We start from the raw sequence: 24559 nt of genomic DNA on the forward strand, positions 1-24559 counted from the left end.
CTCAATTCACAAGCTCTTTATATAATCTATAATTAATTCACTCACTTATTCTCATTCAATTACAGCAATATATGGTTTTAATTAAAAAAAAAAAACACATTATATGTATGGAACCAGCTAAATGTATAATGTATAATGTATATATCATATATGGTATATATATATATATAGTTTCACATATCTGTGCTTGGGTAAAATCGCCAGGGAAAATCGTACGTTTCACAATTGCTTAGACCGCGGATTCGGTTTTTTTTGGGAGCGTTTCAGGGGTCAAGGTTACATAGTAAAAGAATTGGGAGTGGGGAGGGGTATTTTGTTGAGAAGAAAAATTCGTTGATCCTAACATTCCTGTGGCGGTGACTCTATTCCTCTAATCCTCGGAAGCATCGCGCAGCGGCTGCTCTGGAGAGGACTCGGCGCCACTTGGCGTCTCCTCCTCCTCGGAGTAGTCCTCGTCATGGGTGTGGGTTACCACAGTGGGCGTGGAGGGTCGAGTGTGTACAATGGAGCTCTGCAATGACACGGATTAGTATCACATCCAACTGAATATATAATTATCAAATGATGACTTACCGCACGATGCAGATCCTTGGCATCCTTGGTGTCTTTCACCTGCTCCGTGCCGGCAACAGAGCGCCCCGAATCATCCGGTGATGCTGCCACCGAGGAGGGTCCGGTAACGGGAGCTGGAGCAGGAGCCAAAGCTGGTGGCGGCTGATGGGCCTGGTCATGGGCCACGGTTGACTCGTGGGGCAGGAGCATGGCCGGAGCTCGGAACATGTACGAGAAGGGGTAGTAGATGAGATTGAGCAGCGTGGCCGCATAGACGTCGGCATATCGCACCACCTGGCTGGAGAAGAAGGTCTGGCGCGAACCGGAGCGGAAGAGTGAGCCCATCATGCCATAGGACATGTCCATCTTGTGTGTCACATCCCGGATGCAGGTGCGCAGCTGCGATATATCTGGCTTGACCTTGGCACTCGAGTCGAGATCCCGATACAGATCGCCCAGCTTGATGTCCAGGTTCTGCAGCTCCGCAAACAGCTGGCACTCATCCGTCCACACATGCAGCTCCCTCACCAGTTCGGGTACAATGAGGAATGTGCGCCAGCCTCGGATTTTCTTCGACTTGAGGATGTCACCGAAGATATGATCACCCACATAGAGTACATCCTTGCCCTTGGCATTAATGAACTTGGTGAAGAGCTCACAGGAGCCACCCGAATACACCTGTCCCGGCTGCAGGGGACCAATGTGGGTGCCGATCTTCAGGCCGCCCGTCTTTGTGTCCACCTGCCGCAAAACGGTTCCCTCGTCGAAGAAGAGCGGCTTCCGGGCATCCACAACGATCACATCGAAGTAACTCTTCCAGTCACGATGCGGCTCCTCGGGAGTGGCACCGTGCGGGAAGTCAAACAGGTAGGTCATAATCTCATTGGTGTACGTATAATCGCTGTTGGTCAACATAAAGAGCTTGGCACCCGACTCCCGGATGCGGGACAAGACTGTGGGCAGACGTTCATCCTTCTTCACATAGTGAGCCATGTTCTGCGAACGGAGAAGAGATCATGTTTGAGTTGGAGTTAACACGTATGGAGGAGGAATTCTCACCTGTGTGGTGCGGCGCTTGAGATCGCCATCGGAATGCACCCAGTCGACGGCGCGGCGCACGTCCTGGAAAATCGACTTGTACGTGAAAAGGAAATCGCCAGCTTTGATGCCGCGCTCAACGCTGTTCGGGGTAAAGAAGAGGAATAGAGAATAGAGAGCACAGAAAGGAAAAGCAGATGATGCAACAGAGATGGAGCAGAGGAGGAAAAGGGGATACATGGATATAAGCTGAATATCGATGGGGGTTTTCTCTTAGAACTATAAAACATCCCATCGAGAACATATTCTCTCCTTATTGGTAATGTCATCAGTTGACCTACCGCACAAACTCGCTGCTGTTGGTGAAGAAATCGGTGAGACAGGCCAATAGATAGGTTTCCGGCAGGTTGAAGAGCGTGTTTAGCACATACACCCGCGACTCGTCCAGCTTCAAGAACTTGTTGGGATACAGCTCGTACACCTGGTGACTATAAATGATATGAATCAATAATAATATAATTTTATATTTATATTTCAGGCATCACTTACTGTTTGATAAACTCAAAGCCATGCACGCAGACCAGAATATTGCCGTAGGCATCGACTTTTAGCAGATTGCCGTACAGTGTGTCGAACCACAGGCCACGGACGGGGAACGTGGGATCGTACTCAAACTGTAGAATCTCCTTTGGATAGCCCATGGACACCAGACGCTCCTTGACAAGGTTAAAGCCAAGTTGCTCATACTGTGGCGACTTGTATTCTGGGTATTATAAAAGTAAAGAATGAAATAAAGAATGTATCATTAGTTAGCAGTTACTCAGTTGCAATATAAGGATTAAGATGCGTAACGCACATGCAAGGTTCCAGAGAATGTTGTCTCTCTGGCTATCAGGATGCTCAACTCTCCTTAAGCTCTAACAATATTCTTATTCTTTATTTTTTTTTGTTTGGTGCTGTATCTCTGGCTCTATCTCTGTTTCTCTTTCTCTCTCTGACTCTCTCTCACTCTCACTCTTTCTCTTTCTGTCTCTCTCTTTCTCCATTTCTCTGCCTTCCTCTGTCTCTCTCTTTCTCTTTCTTTCTCTGTCTCTCTCTCTTTCTCCATTTCTCTCTCTAAGATTTCCCAACTCTTAAGCTTTTTTAAATTTGCATGGCTTTACTTATCTTATCCTTAATATTTCTTTGGTCTTACTCACCTGCCAAGGTGTAGTCCATGTCGAAGCCATAGTACTTTATATTCTCCAAATGCAGGGATCTATTCACAAACACTCTGAAATGATACGAAATGGAAGAGATGCGTTATTTTTTGTAATACTGTTATGTAATATCTGTTATATTTCTGATATCTCTAATATTTGTAATATCTGTTGTATCTGTAATATCGGTGACATCTGTAATATCGTTATTATCTGTAATATCTGTAATATTTGCAATATCTGTAAATATCTGTATTATATGTAATATGTGTTATATCTGTAATATCTTTAATATCGGAGATATCTGTAATATCGTTATTATCTGTATAATCTGTAGTATCTTACGTATCTGTAATATGTGTAATATGTGTAATATGTGTAATATGTGTAATATGTGTAATATGTGTAATATGTGTAATATGTGTAATATGTGTAATATGTGTAATATGTGTAATATGTGTAATATGTGTAATATGTGTAATATCTGTAACAGCTTCAATATATGTCATATTTGTAATAATTTAAATATCTGTATTATATGTAATGTTTGTAATATCTGTACTATCTGTACTATATGTACTATCTGTACTATCTGTACTATCTGTACTATCTGTACTATCTGTACTATCTGTACTATCTGTACTATCTGTACTATCTGTACTATATGTACTATCTGTACTATATGTAGTATCTATAATATCTGTAATATCTGTAGTATCTGTAGTATATATTATATGTGTACTATCTGTACTGTCTGAAGTCTATCTGTAGTATCTGTAGTACCTGTAATATGTAAATTATCTGTTATATCTTTGATATGTGTTACATCTGTAATATTTATAATATAATATTTCATATATTTATATATCTTATAATTACAATATTTTTTGTATCACTTAGGTATATATCTTATATCTCTTATAAATCTTATATCTATTGTTTTTCTTATATCTAGTAAATTTCATACATCTTTTATATATTTGGTACCTCTTATATCTCGTACATTTCTTATATCTTAAAGCTCAAATATCTCTTTGTTTAATTAGCTAATGGAATACACTTAAGATGTTATATTTATTTTTCCTATAGAATTGTTCTCGAATGTTGTTTTTCATGTCGTGCAATATCAATGTCATCGATCGATCGATCAATCGTTCGATCTGAAAACGAAGTCAATGGGTTATCAACAGCAGTGCAAAAAAACTGGCAACAAAATGAAAAATATCATGAAAAACGACAACTTCTTACAAGGAGGAGAGACTCAACTGAGGCATGAAAATGGCGTGAAAATCGTGGGACATTCAATTTTCAACTTTGTCGTTGGTTATTGAGGCTGCCCCGCCTCCCATTTGCAGCGGCGACTGTGGTCAGCAATTAGTGTTGGAAACTTGTTGTGGGCGGCGTGTGTGTGTGTGTGTGTAAGCCACGCCCTCTTTGGACAGTCGCCAGCCTCCTTTTTGTGGAAAAACTCATTAGCGAAGCGAAAGCGTGGACAAAATGTTTCGGTGAATACACTTTCTGCGGAAGGGTTTGCTTTTAATTAATTGAAAGGATTGTATCCCCTTTTTTTTCTCCAGAAGGAAGAGTATACAAGGATCGACTTCCTTGAATATTGGGTACAGTTTTTTATGCCCCAGTTTGGGGGGGGGATCCCCTGCTGTGCGTTTTATTTATTCTGTCGTTGCTTTTGGCAATTTTGGTCCACTTGAACATTTGCCAAATAAGCGAGAAAAGTTGGAAAGTTGCTTCTCCGCTCCTTTACGTTGTCCTTGCAGCTTTTCGCTATCCTGCCAATCCATATACGTACCGAATAATGCATAAATCTGTGACACAATTAAGATAGTTTTCTACCAAGCCTGTGCCTGACTTTTAATCGATTCGATTCACATAACATGCAAGTTCCTTAATGTAATGTGAATGAGTAATCTGATTAATTAGCAATCGTCGCGTCTAAAAATAATCTAATAAATGCATAAATAAAAATGTCACTAAACCGCTGCATGGCACATGGCTTAATTGTCACTGCACGTCAATTAATGGCCCTGATTCCCCCGGTTCTTAAAATAGTTTTCATCCCCACATCCGTGAATCTTACCCGGGAAATTGTTGTCATAGTCGGAAAAATGGTTACGATTTATACCCATTGGGATTATAGATGATGAGAGGGTATAGAGCAGCTGTATTTACCATTCATTTGCATTGATAACAAATCCGCAAAATTGTTGTGCTGTTTTCTTGTTTTTGGATTTGTAGCTCTCGATTTGAACTCGAAGTGCCTGAAGTGCGTCAACGAACTGATTGCCGATGTTTTCGCTCAATACACACTCGCCAGAGGTCACACTCAGACACACAACACAATTTACATGTAAGTACATTATTTTTGTGTTTTTTTTTTGTGTTATTTTTTGTATATAGTACACCGACCGATGATGATATTTGTTGTTCTTAATCGGTCCATTGACACTGGCTGATAGAAAGATCACTTACGCGTTCTGTGGCTGCAGCCACAAGGCCGCAGGAGATGTTGCTGCTGCTGATGTTGCTGCTGCTGCTGCTGGTGTTGCTGCTGCTGTTGCAGATGTTGCTGCTCCTGCTGGTGGCTTAATGTCAGTGGCAGTTGTCCTGGCGATGCCACTTGCAGTTGCACACAAACTGCCATTGAGGCAATTGTTATTATTATGCATTCTCAACTTGTTTACTGACAATGAAAATGTGTGGTGTGGAAATTGCTTAGGTCAAGTTAAAATTTTCTTCTAGCTCCTCCTCCTTTATCTTCTCTTTGGACACCGTTGAAAATTGGGAATTTATTGCCGAATGCTTATCGGTTTTGCACCCGCCACTCAGTCTGCCCCTCAAGGATTGTCATGTTGTGAAGTTGTTATTCCATACCGAAGGACATGCAGCTGCAACTCTTGATTAGATTCACGCTGCATCTGAGCACTTAATGGCCATAACTCAGCGCAGTCCCCTCCATGGTCGAATTGCACTCGCTGGTAAAATCAAAATTCATATCATGGCAATGCAAGTTTATCAATTTCAACATCATCCCCCTCTCGTATCTCTACCGCTGAATGTGGCAACATTGCGTATGGGTAATGCCACGTAATTCCCTTCCCTTTTGGTAAAGTGCTGCTGCTGCTTCTGCTGCTGCTGGTTCTATTTTGAAACTCATCAGCAAACAGTTCAGCTAGAGTGCCCCGTGGCCAGCACAATCATCGTCATTATTGTCGTATTGCAGCTTTGCAATTGAGACTGTGAGACATTCAGCATCAGTTGCTGACGTTGGTGCTGGTGCCGGTGCTTGTGCCACGTGCCACTGCCACACTGCCCTTTCAACAAAGCCAACAAAGCGTAAACGAGCTGACCAGGATGACCATCTCCAGATGGGCAGGTGAACACGACAACAATTGGCAGCCAATCAGGAGGTGTGCTAACAAGTGCCAGGCAGGTAGGGAGGCAGGTGGACAGACAGAACTGACCATCAACAATGGCATTCTGGCACTCAACATTATCAATAACATAAAAGCAGTGATTGTACACCAAATAAACAATTACATTTAAAAAAAATGGGTATATTTCTATAAATTGGAGAATATAAATATAGAGAAAGAATAAATGTGAATGAAAAGACTATAATAATAAATTACAATTTAAGAAAAGACTTGATTTAAAGAAGTTTTCATCAAGAAATCGTAATAAAGAAAGATATTCCTATACAGATTTTTTGAGAATGGAAGCTCCATTCCTATCTGAATAATATTATTTGACTTATCCCTTAGCTTTCCCCCCTTTCAACCAGGATTTCAAGGGTCTTTTGTAATAATAAACTTTACTACCCTATATTTTGCGATAGTATTGCCTTTGTTTAATATCTGATTAATGATAATTGGCTAATTAAATTAACATTTCGAGTACCATCCACAAAAAGACACACACGACTATTAATCAGTTTTAATAGAAACACCAACAACAACAGCTACACCAATTAACAAGAAGAACAACACCAATCGACCCCGACAGCAATACCAAGAACAACACCAACACCAACAACAGCACCTACAACAGAACCAACAACAACAACACCTACAACAGCACCTATAACAACACCTGCAACAACACCAACAACAGCACCTATAACAGCACCTAGTACTACACCAACAACACCAACAACACCAACAACACCAACAACAACAACACCAATCAACAGTCCACAATCAAAGGCAGCAATCATTGTTGCGGTTAAGCTCTTTTATCCCCAGGCTCTCAATTGATAAGTGAGCTCTCTAAATTCAATTATAAGCATATCCGCAATAATCCCCCTTCCCCCACGAGCACCCATTAACCACAGAGGTACAGTAATACTCCTCTCCTACCGCACTCTAATTCGCCCCAATAGCTACATGGTTGTGTCAGCACCCTTCAAGGGTCCTTTGGTGTTTCGGTCTCCAATTAAAATCAAAATGGCAAACAAAAACAATTGCGTTTGCTGTGCCAGTATATCCTTTGTGTGTTTGAGAGTATATCCCAGTAAACCAGCATCCTCACACACACACACACACACACTGGAACCAACGTATAGCGGTCACCTATGCGGTCCAGGGCGGCGCAATTGGGCGATAATTGACTTAATAAGCATAACCACAAAACCAAATAGTCTTTGCAGCAACACCAAAGCACGCATATATGTATACAGTTATGGACATATGAGCAGCACATGTGCTATGAGTACACAGGATAACATAGAAGTGGGATAGATCAAGAGGTTTCTTAAGATTGCTAAAGTCCTTGAAGTCTTCCAAACACTTAACTCCAGTAGCAGTAAGCTTCAGAAACTTCTTTAATTCTAGGCGTGAGGTTTCTTTTGAAGATTTATAGGGTATAGTCTTTTGAAACCCTATTATATATTTTAGATGCATCTTATATCCAGGCAGCAAGGAATCTTATTAAGAGATAGATCAAGTATTGGTCTGACTTTATCAATTTCAAAAGAGACTCTTACATTTTGGAACTTATTTAGCTACCTCTTAAGGACATTTTGCAACTTATTTAGCTACCTCCTAAGGACAGTACTAGACAAACAACCATCGGGAAACGAGGATATATCCTTAGAGACTTAAAGCTGTCTTTTCATAAGCACTAAGCTGTCTTCTTGACTCCCAAACTCTTTGCTGACCAGTGTAAGCTGTCTGTAGCACTATGACAAAAGCAATTCGCAGTTCACTTCCGACACGAGTTTACGTCTAATTAAGGTCTTAATTGCCAGCTACACGAACTTACACACACTCAACACACACACACACCCCACAACAAACACACACGACGACGACGACTAAGAAGAAGAAGGAGGAGGCTCTCAGAAGGAGGTTGTTCATTGAGTGAGTTTTTTGGCAAATGGCAAATCAAGGTATGGGAATACGCTCACGAATCCTGCTAGCAAATCGAGAGACTGTAGACAGAAAATCGCCCGGACTGCGCTCGAGGCAAACACGAACTGAGCCCCCGAAAAAAATAAAACGCAACCCAAACAAACCATTCTCGAGTTCTATGCTTTAAGTACGTCCACAGTCCATTGGTACTTGGTTTCTAAGCCCCACCTCGACACCATCATCATAGTTATCATAGTCATGCGTGGGACAATTTGTGTGCTCTCCTTCCTTTTTTTGTTTTTGGCCACTATAGAAGGCACTTTCAATTTCATTGTCAGGGGTCGAACCTGTCGCTGGGCTAACATCGCGTGCGACCTTGCTCGCCTGGTCCGCTGAAGGGTTGCGGGGATTGGACTGAGGGTTGGGGGGATGAGTAGTTGCCCCAAATTGATTGAGGGCGGCTTAGCATGTGAACCGTGGGCTTAATTAGGCGGCAAGGGCCAACCAAACAGGGGATGCTGTGGCATCCAATTTGATCTAAACGAACTTAATCAAATTGCATTGTGCTGAGGTTAATCCAATTCGGAGGGAACCTCTCGACGGGCGACCGGACTACACGGAGTGCCAGAGATGAAAGCGAAGCCGCCTGAGCTCCAATTGGGGGGCTGAAATTTGGTTTTAGATCAGTGATGGACCAAGCCGGGACTTGGTGAATTTCACTGCCTACTAAAGGCACAGTATGAAAAGAATATAAGCAACACATCAAAAGTTTAATTAAGCATTTTGTTTAGAATTAAATAGCTATTTTTTAAGATATAACTATGCAATACGACACAAGTACTAACTCATTTCCTATACATTTATTCATTTTGTACTTAAGGAAATGTAATATTAAAAAATGTATATATTAAATTTATAGATATTACATTTCTTAAAGAATCTTATTCCTTGTAATACTAGTAAAATCGTTATTCATCTAACAAGAAACGAGATCAGAGTGACCAGCATAAAATTCAACGCATCAATGTGACCATTGCTCATTTTGAAGCTCTTTAACATATATGGCACAGAAACCAGAGTAAATTCCATGTTGTTGTTTCTCTGACAACTGTTGAGAAACTATTTCCACATGAACTTTTTAACCCAGAAAAACGAATGACGATGATAAAGCTGCTCCTTGCCAAACTTTACAAAAGTAAGAATTGATTAAAGAAAATTATTCCCTGCTTTGGTGCCATTAAATTTTTCTTTATTGCGAATAAGTCTTAAAAAGAAATCAACTACCTCAGAGTGGCCAACATAGAATTCAATACAATCAAATGCAAACAATGTGACCATCGCTCATTTTGAAGCTCTTTAACATAGCATAGAAATCAGATAAAAATCCCCAACCAGGACATGTCCAGACCCCTTCGAATGTCATGTTGCTGCTGCTGTCAACTGTTGGGGAAACTATTTTCACATGAACTTTTGAACCCAGAATAACGAAAGACGATGATGAAGCTGCTCCTAACTTCTAAGTTACACACGTGCCAAACTTTACAAAAGTAAGAACTGATTAAGAGAATTATTCCCTGTATACAACACATAACATATTAACCTTCTTTGGTACCTTTTTAATTTTTCTGTACTGTGATTCAGAGTGACCAGCACAATATTCAATACAATTAAATGCAAACAATGTGACCATCGCTCATTTTGAACCTCTTGAACATAGCATAGAAATCAGATAAAAATCCCCAACCAGGACATGTCCAGACCCCTTCGAATGTCATGTTGCTGCTGCTGTCAACTGTTGGGGAAACTATTTTCACCTGAACCCAGGGAACCCAGGTATGAAAGACGTTGATGAAGCTGCTCCTGATCCTTGGGCTTGCTAGCTCCCGGCACACGTAGCACACGCGTTGCCACCGCTTAGCCCAAGGAGCAAAATGTTATTTGCATTTTAATGATGCAATGTCAAGGCAAGTGACTCAAGGCCAGAGGAAGGCCCTGTCACGCCCACTTATCATCCACTGTTGGTTTGCATAAAAGCCATAAACAAGAGACGCGACAAAATCGAAAACGAAATGCCAAATTAAATTCCACATTGACCATACAAAATGCGTATCTCTGCCTTGTTTAGATACGTATATACATATACACACAGAATATATATTTGTTTGTACTTTATGTTTGCTGTAATAATGCTCCACAAAGATGCAGATATATGCAAGTGTAAATATGGGGGAGATTTTCCAATTTGCAATGTGACATTTGCCACAAATTTTGTGTGCTTTTCTGGCATTTTCCCATTAATCAAATAATTTAGCCAGTGTCCAATCAAAACATAATCAGCCGCAGGGAGTGAACTGAGTGGGCGGTAATCGACCTTGACTTTGACGCCCACAAGGCGGGTAAGTGGATTTCACGGGGCTAAAGTGTGTGCCTATATCCTATTTACATATAGTATATATATTTTTGTTTTCAAATGAAATGCGCATATTTCCAATGGAAATTAATTCGTTATTTCAGTCAATGTTATTATTATTATTTATATTCAATGTTTTTTTTTTTTTAATATATATTCCTTGTACGCAATTGCCTTTGGCTTTGGGTCTTTGTTTACTCCCTCAGCAGCTGCATTCTTTGGTATTTCTTTGTGCTAATAATTTATTTCTTAGTGATCTTTTGTTTCTCCGCCTTTTACTTAAATGCCTCATATTGAAAAACATTAAAGTTATGCATCTGGAGATAGAGAGAGAGAGAGAGAGAGCTCCGGAAAATGCGCATAAATTACCCTGGAAATAATAATTGTAATAGGTTTTCGCCCAAAAAGTTGCGACAATTAATTTTGGAAATGCCACTGGGGAAACAGAAGAGCGAACAGCTCGCATTAAAATAAATTTAGCATGTGAATTTCAATGAAATGCAAATTGCATTAAAGTTTTTCCTTTTTTTTTTGTATGCCATGACTGTGGCTGTGGCGGTGGCTGTGCCACTGCAGTGACTACTCCTCTGTTGTCCCATTTCCATATCCTACTGCCCTTGCTCCTGTTCCTGCCATCCAGCCCATTGCCATTCCAATCCCTACCCGGGCTGCTGTCGTGAATGTTCGCGGCGCTTCCGGTTCCGGCTACGCAATAAAAGTTGCCAACTACGTGACCACCGCCAAGGGGTTCCGATCTGATCAGATCTGGAAAAACGCTGGAGGAGGAGGAACAGGAGCTGGAGTAGGAGCCGTGCTGCATGTCTGATTTAAGACAATCGTGAAAAGAGGCGGCTAAAAGTTAAAGTTAACCGGTGGCACAGGTTGTTCCTGTCCTTCACCGGGACAAAGATGGAAGACATTGTTTGCATTTGAAGGGGCCAAAAGGGAGAGGGTTTCCGCGGGAGTCAAAGGATAAGGTGAGGAGGTGTGCAGGTCACGTAGCTACATCTGAATTAAAACCCCAACCAAGACCGCGGGGGTTAAGCGAGTGCCTTGAGTAACAAAAATATGCCAATTTAACTCAACGATGATTGAGGAATTACAAAGGGAGGAGCAGGGGATAGGGAAATGGTGGGGGAAATGGGAATGGGTAGAGGTATGGGTGTGGAAATGGGAATGAGTAGGGGTATGGGTGTGGGTATACATATAAAGGGTTTAGGGGGCTAATCTACTTTGATTGGAAGCGGAGATTAGTTGGCGACGACTCATTAAAACAAATGCCGGCAGTCCGACAGCCAGAAATTTGCATTAATTGACACACAAGCAATGAAATCAAATACAAACACAAATTAAATGATCGAGCGAAGGGCGGAAAATGGGGTGGCATCAATTAGGCAGAATGCCAGAAGAATTGAGGGGGGGCTGGGGGACATGGTCAAGGGCATGCTCATAACTGTAAACAGCAGCCCTAAAAATAGTTGTATTTGTAGCAATTGAGATAAGAGGCCCGGCAGTCGTCTGATTGGAAAACTAACAGAGATGACAAAGGTTGAGAGCACCGATAAGCAGCGGAGGTTTCCGCGATTTCTCTCTAGCAAACATATATAGAAATATACAAATGTACAAATATATATTTACGTATATGGCTATGCTAATAAATACGCCAAGTGATTATATATCATTGCTAATCCCAAATCCCCAAACCCATACCCAAAGTGAGTCAGTAGGAAACGATAAGGGTGCCTGATTCAATCAAGATTAGAGTGATAGATATCGCTATTTTGAATGGCTGGAAATGGGGGAAATGGGTCTTACCCATAATATTCATATTCATATTTCACAAATATTGCCTCACCCTTAATGGAAAATAATTGTACAGCTTTTGAAACCGAGTTTGAATAAGGTCTACAGCCACTTGTATTAATGCAAAAACATTCTCGATGTGGCGTAAAATGCAATGCAATGATGTGTCACAGGTTTCTAGAAATCTTCACCATAAACTATAATCAATGATAGTTTTTTAAAAGATAATAATTTTTATACCTATATAGATTCTTTTCTTTATAGTGTATTTCAGTAAGCCCTTGAAAGATTAATAACTTTGAAGGGTTTATACCTTTTAAAGGGTTCAAAGATAAAGAATTCTATTTTTTAAGGAAATTTCAATGCATTAAAGGGTCGTAGATCAGCATCAACAGCCGAGTAGATCTAGACATGTTCTACTGTTCGATATTCGTCTGTCCGATCTTATACTAACTAGTCTTTCTGTTTTAGAGTGATCTTAATAAATAGTCTCTTACTTGCACTGCTGGTAAATTAATTAAATAGGACTCTAAAATCTATGAGAAAAAAACTTTACCATTAACAACTTGGAGATATAATTTATGTCTTCTGAAGTACGTTTTATAAATTTATAAAAATCAGAGGACTATATCATAAACCTAGCTTGGGAATGATAGGAAATTGAATATGAAAATAATATTAAAATGTATGTAACATTACTCTTTTAAATGTACAAAAAAAACATTAGTCTTTTAAACTGATTTACAAATGATTTCTGTAAAAATACTTGCCTTTAGAAGTACTTTTTAAAAATCTATAAAAATCAGAGTACTATAACCTAGCTTAGGAATAATAGGAAAATTAATACGCAAATAATATAAAAATGTATTTAACATTGTTATTTTTAAAATTTACAAAAAACAATAGTCTTTGTAACTGAGTTACAAATGATTTCTGTTATAATAGTTGAACATTGTTAAGAATTAAGCCGTAAAAGCTTATCTTTAAGGTTTCCTAAATATATTTTAGACAAATATTTGCTGGATTTTAAAGAGTTTGAACATACAATCTAGTTGATTCGAAACTGTCTTAATTATTACAGTTTTTTTTGTTAACAAATACATATGTATATTCTCACTCCATGCTTTAACTTTTAGACCTTTGCTCACCTGTGACCCAGCTCGCGCTTGTGACCATGGTAGCCGGCGCCATCGACGCCCGCCGCCAGTCCATTGAGCACCGACTGATCCATGTCCGTTTCGCCGATGGTCTGTGTGCGTTCCCGTTCCCGTTCCCGTTGGGAATTCGTGATGGAATTGGGGGGAATTGGTGTGAATTTGGAAGTGGACCTCAAATTGGAAGTGGTATTGGAAGTGGAAGTGGTAGTGGAATCGGAATGTTTCTGCAGCGGCTGCTTCTGCATTTGCTTTTGTTGCTGCTGCTGCTGTTGCTGTTGTTGCTTCGGTTGTGGCATCTTAAAGCTGCCGCGGATTACAAGGCCACAAATGCTTCGCCGCGTCGCTGCTGATAGTGAAGTGGAAGTGAAGAGCGAGAAGTGGGAGTGGAATTCGAATTGAAAGTGTCAAGAGAGAGAGAGAGAGAGAGAGAGAGTGGCGATAAATATCTTATCAGCTGTTCGCGAATTAGCAGCACAGCACTGGAATGATCCGTATGATCTCGTGCGTGGCAGAGTTTTTTGGATCTCTCTGCTCCTCAAGTTTTCACAGCACACTTTTTGAGGCGCGCGCCCGCGCTTACGATCGAAACAAAACAAAAACAGAATTGGGGGGGGAAAAAACAAAAAGGCGAGAGAGCTTGTTCAATTTTCCTCGACAATTTCGGTCAACGTTTGAATTTCAACTGAAAGTGCAATGTGGAAATTGAGGAAGGAAGCGGCGGCGCAGAGCCGCCGTTGGCAGAGCCGCTGGCAAAGCAGCGGGAGAGCGTGCGCCGCCGACTTGGCTCTTTCTCTCTCTCTCTCTCTCTCACTCTGTCTCTCTGTTTTTACACTGCCGGCCAGTGTTGCCAGGTTAGCTTATTATAAGCTAGTTCTAGCATATTTGAAACTAGAAAAGCTTGAAAAATTTCCATCTAGCTTATAGCTTGAAATATAGCTTATTTTAAAATTCATCTAGCATATTTTAGCTTTTTATGTATTTTTGACATCCACGGAATGTTTTTTACGAAAAATATGCTTTATAGCATGAAAATATTGGAGTTTGTTCTTTTTTTCCGATGGTTATGTGCATTTTATGTGATCGTGAACTTATTTCTAATCGAAAGTGTCATCGGAGATCGATTTGTTGGCTGAAGTGTTACCACCAATAATTTTGTTGTGTTGTGAAAATAGGTAAAGCGTGTCCTCAAAATGCCGAAAGTTATATATAAACAGATTTTTCGGGATGCTTGGCTCCAAAACAACGAATTTAAGTGCCAGGAGAAGGAACCAAAGCATATTGTTGCTACTGTAAGTCGACAATATCAGCCAAAATTTTTTAAATCAGGCAGCATGCGGCATCGAAAAAGCACATTTTATCAATGAGATCAGTTGCTGAATCGCAAAAAATAAATTTTCCGGCTAAGTGTTGCAAGACTCAGGATCAGGAAGCAGCGCTTTGTTTGTTCATTGCCGAACACTCGGCGACGAACAACATGAAGGAATTGATGAAATATTAACTAATTTGTTTTAAGTGCTTACTTTAAGAACATATTTTTAAGACTTTCTTTAATAATAACATATTCATATAATATAATAATATATATTATATGTTTCGTGTTTTCTCATATTTGGGTGTAGCTTGTTTTTTCGCATTTTTTAAAAATTGTTTAGCTTATTCTAGCTTATTTTTTTTTTAAATCTAGCTTATATGGGCGCTCATCACCTGGCAACACTGCTGCCGGCAGAGGCGTCGTTGCCGTTAAAAGCTTTGCTCTCTCTCTCTCTCTCTCTGTCTAGCCTACTGCTGTTGCTATTGTTGTTGTTGCTGCTGTAAACTTTGTAGGTGTCAACGTAGACGTGCTCAGCTTGTGTTGTTTTGATGCCTTTTATGCAATAAACACAAAATGTTTTCTACTTTTGTTTTGCTACCCACCACTTGGCGCAGAGGTATTATCGATCAGTAAAGCAGTTGATGTTGTTGCCAGCGACACCTGGCGGTGGCCGTCACATGTAAAAGGGTATCAATGCTTCCATCACTTATGTTCCAGACGTTGCCAATCGGCACTCTCTCTTTCTGGGGGGGAGCTCTTTCTCCTGCTCCTCTCTTTGCCGCTTTATCTTCACGCCCTGCTTGCTCACTTGAAAATAGCTCCCGATGGCTAGACCAAAAACAAAAACAAAACGCCAAACAGCAAACAGACAACAACAACAGTGGGCATAAAAACAATAACAATAGCACCAATAACAACAACAACAATGAGTACACCGTTACACCCACTTGTGCGCATGGAAATTTTAGTGTGTCAGGCAGAAAATGCTTGGAAAGTGGCGAAGAAATGAAATTATGTACACACGCACACACACAGACCATGTCAATACACTCACGCACACAGCGGCGGTTGGGAAAATAGCAACTATAACTATAAAAGTATCTTAAGATATTGCATCTAACTTGGAATTATAACTTGGGAATTATAGTTTGTTATTGGGAATTTGAAAATTTACAATGAATTCATTTGCATTTCAATCCATCACCAACTTTTGACTTGGGAATTATAGTTTTCTTACAATTAATAATTATGAATACAATTAATATTATCTTATCTCATAAGACGAAATGCTAATAAATTTTAAGTCTTGACGATTCAACACTTGAGAAATTTAGTAAGATAGTTCAGAATTTAATTTTACCAGTATAGTACCAGTTTAAAATATACCAGTATTTAAAACATGCTTTAAAAATATTATATTATAATTTTTAATTTCAACATTTACTAGTACTTTTTTAATTACAGCTTTCATAAGTAAAGTAAACAAATTAAGTTACAATCCAGTTCGAGGACTGTAACTTAGTTAGAAATTCATAATTTTATGGCCCAGTTTGTGTAGTTTTTTATGTGGCACGCTCTTACTATTTATGGCAATACGACCCACATCCCTAAGATATTCAACAAGTTCCACTGAGTTAAATACACAGCGAAAAAAGCCTGGGAATAAATGCTAGATACAATTTTAAAAGCAAATTTATTTTTGATTCTAGGTAATAATTTTCGAAAAGATGTCTTAATTCAAATTTTAAGGGATGGAAAAACATCAGTCTTTATTAAAATTTTTTTTTAATATGAGTTTTGAGATTTGCGGGATTTGTTTTAAAAATATTGTTTTCCTATTACTGTAGAATAGTACCTTTTACTATAATGGATAGTACGATTTCAGTAGAATACTGATAAAGGATAACAAATCTTACAAAACAACTACACACCAGCTCTCTGGTTTTGTAAGATCTTTATGAGTTTTTCTAAATTATAAATTTCACTTGAATTTAATAATCTGATAAAGATTATACAAATATGCAACAGATTATACAATTTCTTCCAGTGTAGAGTGCGTGGGGGTTCGCGACATGGCTAAATGGAATTTTTCGTGCGTTTTCGCTCGCAAAGAGATACCACAGAGATTATAAATTGAACGCTCTCCACTTGCCACCTGTCTATTGACAGCCCATAAATTCGGTATTCAACTGGATATACATATATGTACATATATTTATGTATTTATATATAGTTTTTGATATGCAAATCCCGGCGACACCTTCAGAGTGACAGCAGCTGAATGATATGGTCTATGATTCTGTAGATATTATGGTCATGCATTAATTATGGGCCCAATTATAATGGCCGATGGGCGCGGCAAGTTCATAAATATTTCATCAGCCATTTGCATATTCATTTGCCGGCACACATTCCATATTTCATCTTCGAACTCTCGCGAGAGAGAGAGAGAGAGACAGAGAGAGAGAGAGAGAGAGTGAGAGAGGAAGAGATAGGGATCGTTATCGATCACAATGCCCGGGTATTATATAAGCAAACAGAGCACCGACCTTTTTTCTGCCCACTCACTTAACACCTTTCCGAGTCGTGGCCACATCCAGAGTTAAATCTTATGGGAATCTATATTGTCCCTCTCTCTTTTGCACTTTGCAGCGTGTCAATGTCAACGAAAAATATATATGTATTTAGAGATATATGTATTTATGTCTGTATAATAAACATAAACAAAAAAAAAAAAACGCACACACTTGCCAGTACGTGTCTGCAGTTGCAGTTGACACTCGACTACCTCAAAGTGCCCACTCACTTGCATCTACGCCTAACAAGCAATTCAGGTCGCCTCCCTCTGCCCCACCTCCCTCCTTCAGGTGCCCCCCCCCCTGCCACACCACCTTAACCCCACCCCCCTCTCCTTTAAAACCGGGTGATAATGGACAGCGTCACAAAATATTGTAATCAGCAGAAACAAAAATGGCAAAAGAGACGAGAAACGAGGCATAATGAGGACTGGCCCAGTCGAATACCTCTCTTATTTCACAACAAACTAGAAAAAATTTCGAAAAGCGTTATGTATCTTATAAGCTTGTAGCTTTGGAACATAGGATAATGTTAAAAGCAAAAGTTTTAATCAAATTTGTTTATATATTCCTAAAGAGTTTCTGTATCAAAATGCGTTTATAACTAAAAACCATATTACTCATACGCCATGTGGGCAGTTTTCCTTTTTGATATTAAACTTGTAGAAAAAATTAAGATTTTTTATAAAATTGTGATCACGAAAGTAGCATAAACATATTATTATTAAAATATATTTTATATATTCCTAAAGAGTTTCTGTATTATTATGCATTTATAGCTAAAAACCATATTACTCATACGCCATGTGGGCAGTTTTCCTTTTTGATACTAAATTTGTAGAAAAAATTAAGAATTTTGCATAAAATTGTGATCACGAAAGTAGTTTAGTCCTATGTTGGTCTTATTTTAAGGTTTTTATTTTATATTTACTTAGTTTTTATGTTTAAATGAAACCTGATACAATTTATTTGTAGAATTTTCGGTCGTATAAGAACATTTAAATTAAAAATGTACGAAACCTTAAAGCTCGAATTTGTTTATTGGTTAATTAGTGTATATTTCTTGATTTATTTATTTGGATTTTATCCAATCCACTACTCAAAATGAATATAAAAAGAATTGTACCTTATCTAACAATCTACACTTTAAATACCTACATAGAATTCTATTGCTTTTCCTTACTTTGATTTTATATAATGCTTATTTTATTATTTTTCATGTATTTTCTATTCTATATCTACATAGTACGAAAAACAAAACAACCTAAAAGACAACTAATATACCCATCATTTAATGGGACATCGCTAGCAACGTCAGGTTGTCAAGTCAACAGTCGCTGCTTCGTGTGGATTAACTAGCTAGTGGCTGTTTTTACGGTTGTTGTTGTTTTCGCTGCGAGATAAGACGATAAGGTTGTGGTGGAAAAGCGCTCGCACTTGGCATTGACCGTGGAATGGAGACACTATTTTTCATTTTGCCAACTGTCTCTCTGTATACCTCACTTTTTCAGTGCACAATTTTAACGCTTTCTTTTAGGGGAAATACACTGAGCTTAAACTGAGGCATAGACTATAATATATACTATACTATAACTATATATCATTCGAAAGCCTTGACCTATGACAAAAATGCACTAAAATTGGCTAACAGATTTTCTTTAAACTCACCTGTGGGCCGCATGGCGGTAATACTTCTTGGGCAGGTTCGATGCTGAGCACGGTCCCGGGGTATTGGGTGCAGAATCACTCATGTCGCTCTGGAAAAATAGAAAACAAGAGCCCGAAATTGGCAAAGTTAATAAGCAGTTTTATCTATATCCCCACACACTCACACACACACGTTGGGATTATAAACTGGGGAAAAATTGAAAATGAAAATATGGGCATGGGGGCCATGATGAGTAGAAATTGAGAACGCAGGCTGTGCAGTGCAGGCAAAGCAATCAAAGTGCTTGAAACAAAAACAATAAAATAGGAACAAAGAATAAGAAGGATGGGGAATGGTTGGGGGGGTGGCAACTCTGGCCAACCTCTTTTGACTGACACAATTGGCACAAGTTTAATGAGTTTTGCTGCAACTGATTGATATGCTGCTGTCTCAGATCCCACACACATTTTTGTGCAGTGCCAAAAATATTTTTTCTAAATATTGATATATTTGCAAAAAGGTAATTAACTTGAGAATAGCAATTTCCTTTCAAATTGTTGAGTTAAATTAAATTTAAAATATGTGAGGGTGTTTAAAAAATGTTTTTATTTAGAAATCATTTATTTTTCAAGGTCAAATCGAGGAAGATCATTGGCAACATTGCCATCTTGTTTAATCTTTTACTTTTGCCATATGGCAACTCCTTAAAATGCCATCAGTTGAGAAAGAAAATAGAGAAAACTAATAGAAAAATCTGAAATAAATTTGGTTTGTTCCCTTGATAAAAATTTTTCTAATTAAATGTTATCTAAATATATACACCAGTGCTATGAATAGCTTATCACTCCTAGTCACAAAGAGTTACCAGACAGTGAGTAGGTTCCAGAGTTGTCGAGTCCACTTTTAAAGCACATTTTTTATGTTTTTATTTTTTAATTTCCCAATTGTTTTAGAATAGTAAACATAAGACATATAGAAACCTTTTGTTTTGTATTTGAATTCTCTTCAAAAACTTTGTATGTTTCTTTCTTATTATCCCTGGACTGTTTTTTACCAGTGTACTTACTTGGTATGGCGGCAGGTCGCAATAGTCCCTATCGAAGGACTTGAGCGGATCCGGGGACCGTGCATCTTGGTTGGGCGTGTCCTGCATTTTGCCTAAACTGGCATAGGAGCAGCACCGTTGACAATTTGGGCCACGAATGTGGATGGGGCGGATCCGGTGTGCAAAGGAGCAAGTATCCTGGTTCCTTGACAAATGTCGCAAGTGAGCAGCAGCTGCTGGTGTAGTGTTAGTTGGATATCTTACGGTGCCTGTTCTTTGGATTCTGCTTGTTAATTGGCGGTACTGCAAAGTGTTTGTTAAACGAGGTAAGTTTACCATTGCCAACATAACCAACACTGGTGTGTATGTGCGAAATTAAAATGCCTTTGTGTAGGTATTTGGTGTATGTGTGTGTGTGTGAGCAAAGCAGGACAGCAGTTTGTACATGAGGGATTGATGAACAACATCAATGATGATGACATAAAGTCGTATCAGTAGACTACGTACATACCTGGTACTCAATCGATTACTTTAAATATGATCCTTTTAGGGGTCTGGAAAAATTAGAAGAACTCTATTAATTATTTTATAAAGGTATATTTAGAAAACGTAGACTATCTATAATTGATAACTTAAGAATATTGCTTTATTTAACAAAGGTATTTATTTAGCTCTTATTATTTATTTAATTTTGATAATGTAATATTGATAATTACAGAGTTAATAGTTGTCCAATTTGTTATATATTACGATGGGCTTTATTTAGTTATTAATATTTATTTTGTTTTGTGGAATTTAAGGTTGCTTATAGTAATATTTTAGGAATTTTAATTGTAAGCCAGTAGCGTCCAAAGCCCTAATCCGCGAATTATCAAAATTCTCTGGTCCAGAGAATATTTCTTATATCATTTTTTATGTCCTTTGATCCTATTATTACTCAATCAGTTATTTTCTAACATACCAATTTATAGCATGGTCGTTACTGCCTCAAATCAATTAAGAAATCTAGTTGAAGTTAAATTAACTTTGACTTCACTGCAAGTCCTCAAAAAAAGTAATTTTGAAAATATCTTAATATATATTCTCTTGAATTACAATTTCAGTATCGTGTATATAATCGTTAAAGTAAAAGGAAATTGCCTTTTGGAAAAGGATGCGTCCATAAATTCGGATAATAACTAACTTTGCCCAAAAGTAGGCAGTGTTTTTGTTTCGGAGCGATTGCTACTGCGACGCCAGCAGAGGTTCCCAAGTGCTGATTAAGCTAATTTATCGTGTTTTTGCCTCGGCCGTTGTTGTTTTTGTTTTTGTTCCCGTTGCTCAGGTTGTTTTTTGCTGCGTAATTGCAGAAAATAAGTTTATGCGCCAGTGGTGTGTGTGTGTGTGCGAGTGTGTGTAGTTGTTGTTTTTGTGTTTGATGTGCCATTGCCGGCAAACAAAATCACATGACGCCCCCAGCCGTTGGCCGGTGTGTCTAAATAACACACATATCGATCTATCAGCGGCCAATTGTGGGTGTAGGTGCAAGTACGTGTATTACTGCGGCAGGCGGAGAAAGGTGGCCCTAAAAATATGCCCATGTCCGTGAGCAAAAAAAAAAAAAAAAGAAACAGCAACAAAAACAATTGCAACATCAACGAGACAGTGTTGCTAACTCGGCGATTTTGTCGACAGATTTGGTTATTTAAAAATCACATTTATCTTTTGTCTAGTTTTCAATATATATATTGTGGGTGTAATGTTAATTAATTTTTCCTTTGTTTTCTTTTTTTATATATAATCAATATAAACGGAATATTTTTTTAAATCCAACAAATATGTAGTGTCGGATTTTAGATCATATTAATTAATATTAATTAACTATTTCTTTTTACTAATAATCATCAATTAAAAATTTGTGTTAATGTATATAAATGCAAAATTATGAAAATTATTTAGGAAAATTATTAGTAATCTTTTAACTTGAGTAATAGTACAAAAAATATAGACGCTCGCATGCGTAGAAATTTTTTTTCATGTTAAACAATCGATGAATTAAGGAATTTTTTTTTAATTTTAAATTAAGTAAAATTTGAAAATTTCGAATTTAACTTATTTTGTGATGTAAAAATATCGATCGTTGTCTTTATCTCTTTCTCTATCTCTACTTTGTACGGAACTTGTCGGCAAATTTCAATATCTTTGGCTTTAAAAGATTTATGAAAATAGCTATCTAATTTCGAGCGAGAGTTGGCAACACTGACTAATGCCGCATGAGTCATCTGCTGGCCAAGAGCAATTAGGGGCAAATGTCAGTGCTCCTGCTAACGGAACATGAATGGTTACCTGCAGTTACCTGAAGTTTCTGGGATGCACAATTATCTCTTGGTTTTTTCAGGGGTTTTGATTCGGTTTTTGGCGTTGGTTTTGGTTTATTTTTGGCTTTCCAAATTCCAGTGACTGGACGACGCACTTGCACTCGCACTCACACACGCGGCGACAACGGTTTCATAACACACTGCCCGATATTTTCAACGTTTTCAAAACTTTTCCAAAATTTCCATTTAGTGAGGAGAAGAAGAGAGAGCGTGTGTTGTTTTGTGTTGTGTGGGTGAAGAATGTGTGCCAAGCTTTCTTGGCTTCCTTCTTTAATTTGCTTTTCTCAGCGCTCGAACTCGTTGTGTTCCTATATTTGTGGTGCCGCGGCCTCTATTGTGCTTGCTGTGGACTTTCTTTTGTTTTCCACTGGATTTGTTAACTACACTTTTCCGTTTGCCGGATGATGCGATGTTAGCATTTCGAGAATTTGCCTTTACTTCGATTTTCGTTTACATTTTGGCCTGCAATTCTGACAGTTCGAGCGCATGCGCCCTGCTCTCTTTCCCAATCTCTCTCTCACTCGCTCTCTGATAAAATCGGTTCGGATAGGGATAGCAACAACAACAGGGTGGCGAAGATGGGGGCCAGAGAGGGATAGCGAAAGAGAAAGAGAGAATGGAATTGCAGTTGCCGGTAAAAGCTCGCCTTTGTTTGTAAACAACGGGGCATTTTCTTAACAGCTGGCAATGCTGTGCCCCTCAATTTGGCGCGACTGGCGGGAAATTCAAATGTCTGCTAAATGTTGGAGGTTATTTTTATATGGAAAACATGAAAAGAAGTCTATATGTTTAACAATGTTTTTCCTTTTCGACACTGTAGGGTAGCGCTATTAATAAAATATTATAAACAAGTTTAAAACTTTGAAATTAATCATAAATTCAATTAACCTGAAATGTTTAAAATGAAATTATATATGTATATTCTTATTTTGTATGTTGCTGGGATTTTTGTATAGATATTTTTCTTTATCTTCTTAATTTGATTACATAAATTACGTGATATTCAATATGAGTCAACTTTTATTATTGTATTGATAACATTTACAATGTAATTTTTCAAATATTATTGTTATTTAAGGAGCAAACTCTGCTTGCCATTAGATATTTATTATTTCGCATAAATGTCTAACGTTATAAAAGAATTAGTCAAAAATGTAAGATATTTTGTTAATATAACGTAACAATTATATGTAGCTCTTAAGTTAAAAATGATTCTTAACTCAAGATTTATAGTAATCATAACTTAAGAATAAAACAATAACGTTTATTAGTCCCAAGTGGCTTTAAATTTGTTACCTTTTAATGATCGATTTAAGACCAAAAAACTCTTTTACTTAAGGAGTAACTTGTGCAGGAAACTTCTGGCTTCAACCATATCTCCTTTTTCTACTTCCCCTGCAAAGTTTATATATATATATAGAGAGTTCTTTCTATTTTCTTTTATGTTCAAGTCTGGCTCTCACCTTTCCGCTCAAGTTGCGCCAATAAATTTGTGCGCTTTCAATGCTTTTAGTGCTCGCCGGATTACCACACCTCCGGCAACCGTCCTGCATTTCCGCGTATTTGAGCCCGTGCAGTTCCTGTGTGTGCTCCCGCGTTGGTCAGGTGGGAAGTGGATGGATGTTGCCACCATCTCCCCCACATTAACCTCCCCCCCCCGGGCAGGATTCCCTACTTGGCCAATGGCCATTGACCATCATCGACGCCTTACGCAACGCAATGTTAGTAGCAGGTTGCACGTTGCACGTTGCATGTTGCCGTTGCTGCTGCTGGTGCTGCTGCTGACTAGTTGCAAGTTGCTAGTCGCACGTCGCGACGCTTGGCGGCCTTTCAATAAACGCAGTGCCATAAAAACAAGGAACCGGGAACCGGGAGGGACTTGGAGCTGGTTCGATGCCTTTGGCTTTGTTTTCGCTCTACTCGGCACTTAATGCCGCCGGTAAATAAAGTGAAGTGGCCTGGAAGCGACGCACACTGGCAACCACCACTTTGCACAAAACTGGCCCTCTTGCCAAGTGCAAGTTGCCAAGTTTGTTGGCCAGTTCCAGGCTTCAGTCTTTGGGCCGAGTCGCATTCGAGTCATAAATACACTCTGC

General features: G+C 38.7%; 1 protein-coding gene across 7 annotated transcripts; it reads right to left on the bottom strand.

The window, feature by feature from the left end:
• Window positions 1-106: 106 nt before the first annotated feature.
• On the bottom strand, window positions 107-22993 carry Nt5b (5' nucleotidase B). 7 transcript variants are annotated; one of them, XM_086836733.1, is made up of 10 exons: window positions 22432-22986; window positions 20618-20660; window positions 20128-20409; window positions 19082-19170; window positions 2790-2863; window positions 2140-2353; window positions 1932-2078; window positions 1612-1732; window positions 574-1548; window positions 107-511 (listed from the first exon to the last, which is right to left on the bottom strand). In XM_086836733.1, the coding sequence occupies exons 3-10, from the start codon at window positions 20212-20214 to the stop codon at window positions 371-373; spliced, it is 1848 nt and encodes a 615-aa protein (XP_086692859.1). In that variant the 5' UTR covers window positions 20215-20409; window positions 20618-20660; window positions 22432-22986; the 3' UTR covers window positions 107-370. The 7 variants fall into 7 exon arrangements, with proteins under 7 accessions (XP_086692859.1, XP_086692858.1, XP_086692860.1 ...); XM_086836732.1 differs by having other exon boundaries at window positions 22442-22982; XM_086836734.1 differs by having other exon boundaries at window positions 20128-20339; window positions 22432-22958.
• Between the last annotated feature and the right edge of the window lie 1566 nt (window positions 22994-24559).

The sequence above is a fragment of the Drosophila serrata genome, unplaced genomic scaffold, assembly GCF_035046125.1.
Source record: "Drosophila serrata isolate PLE 108 unplaced genomic scaffold, ASM3504612v1 contig_293, whole genome shotgun sequence".
NCBI classification, from domain to species: Eukaryota; Metazoa; Arthropoda; class Insecta; order Diptera; family Drosophilidae; genus Drosophila; species Drosophila serrata.

Coding starts and splice junctions, on each gene's coding strand:
- Nt5b (XM_086836731.1), bottom strand. CDS start 20,454: ATGTTGGCAATGGTAAACTTACCTCGTTTAACAAACACTTTGCAGTAC. Junction 2,864..19,081: donor TACCGCCATGCGGCCCACAG/GTGAGTTTAAAG, acceptor GTATCATTTCAG/AGTGTTTGTGAATAGATCCC. Junction 1,733..1,931: donor AACAGCAGCGAGTTTGTGCG/GTAGGTCAACTG, acceptor TACCCCGAACAG/CGTTGAGCGCGGCATCAAAG.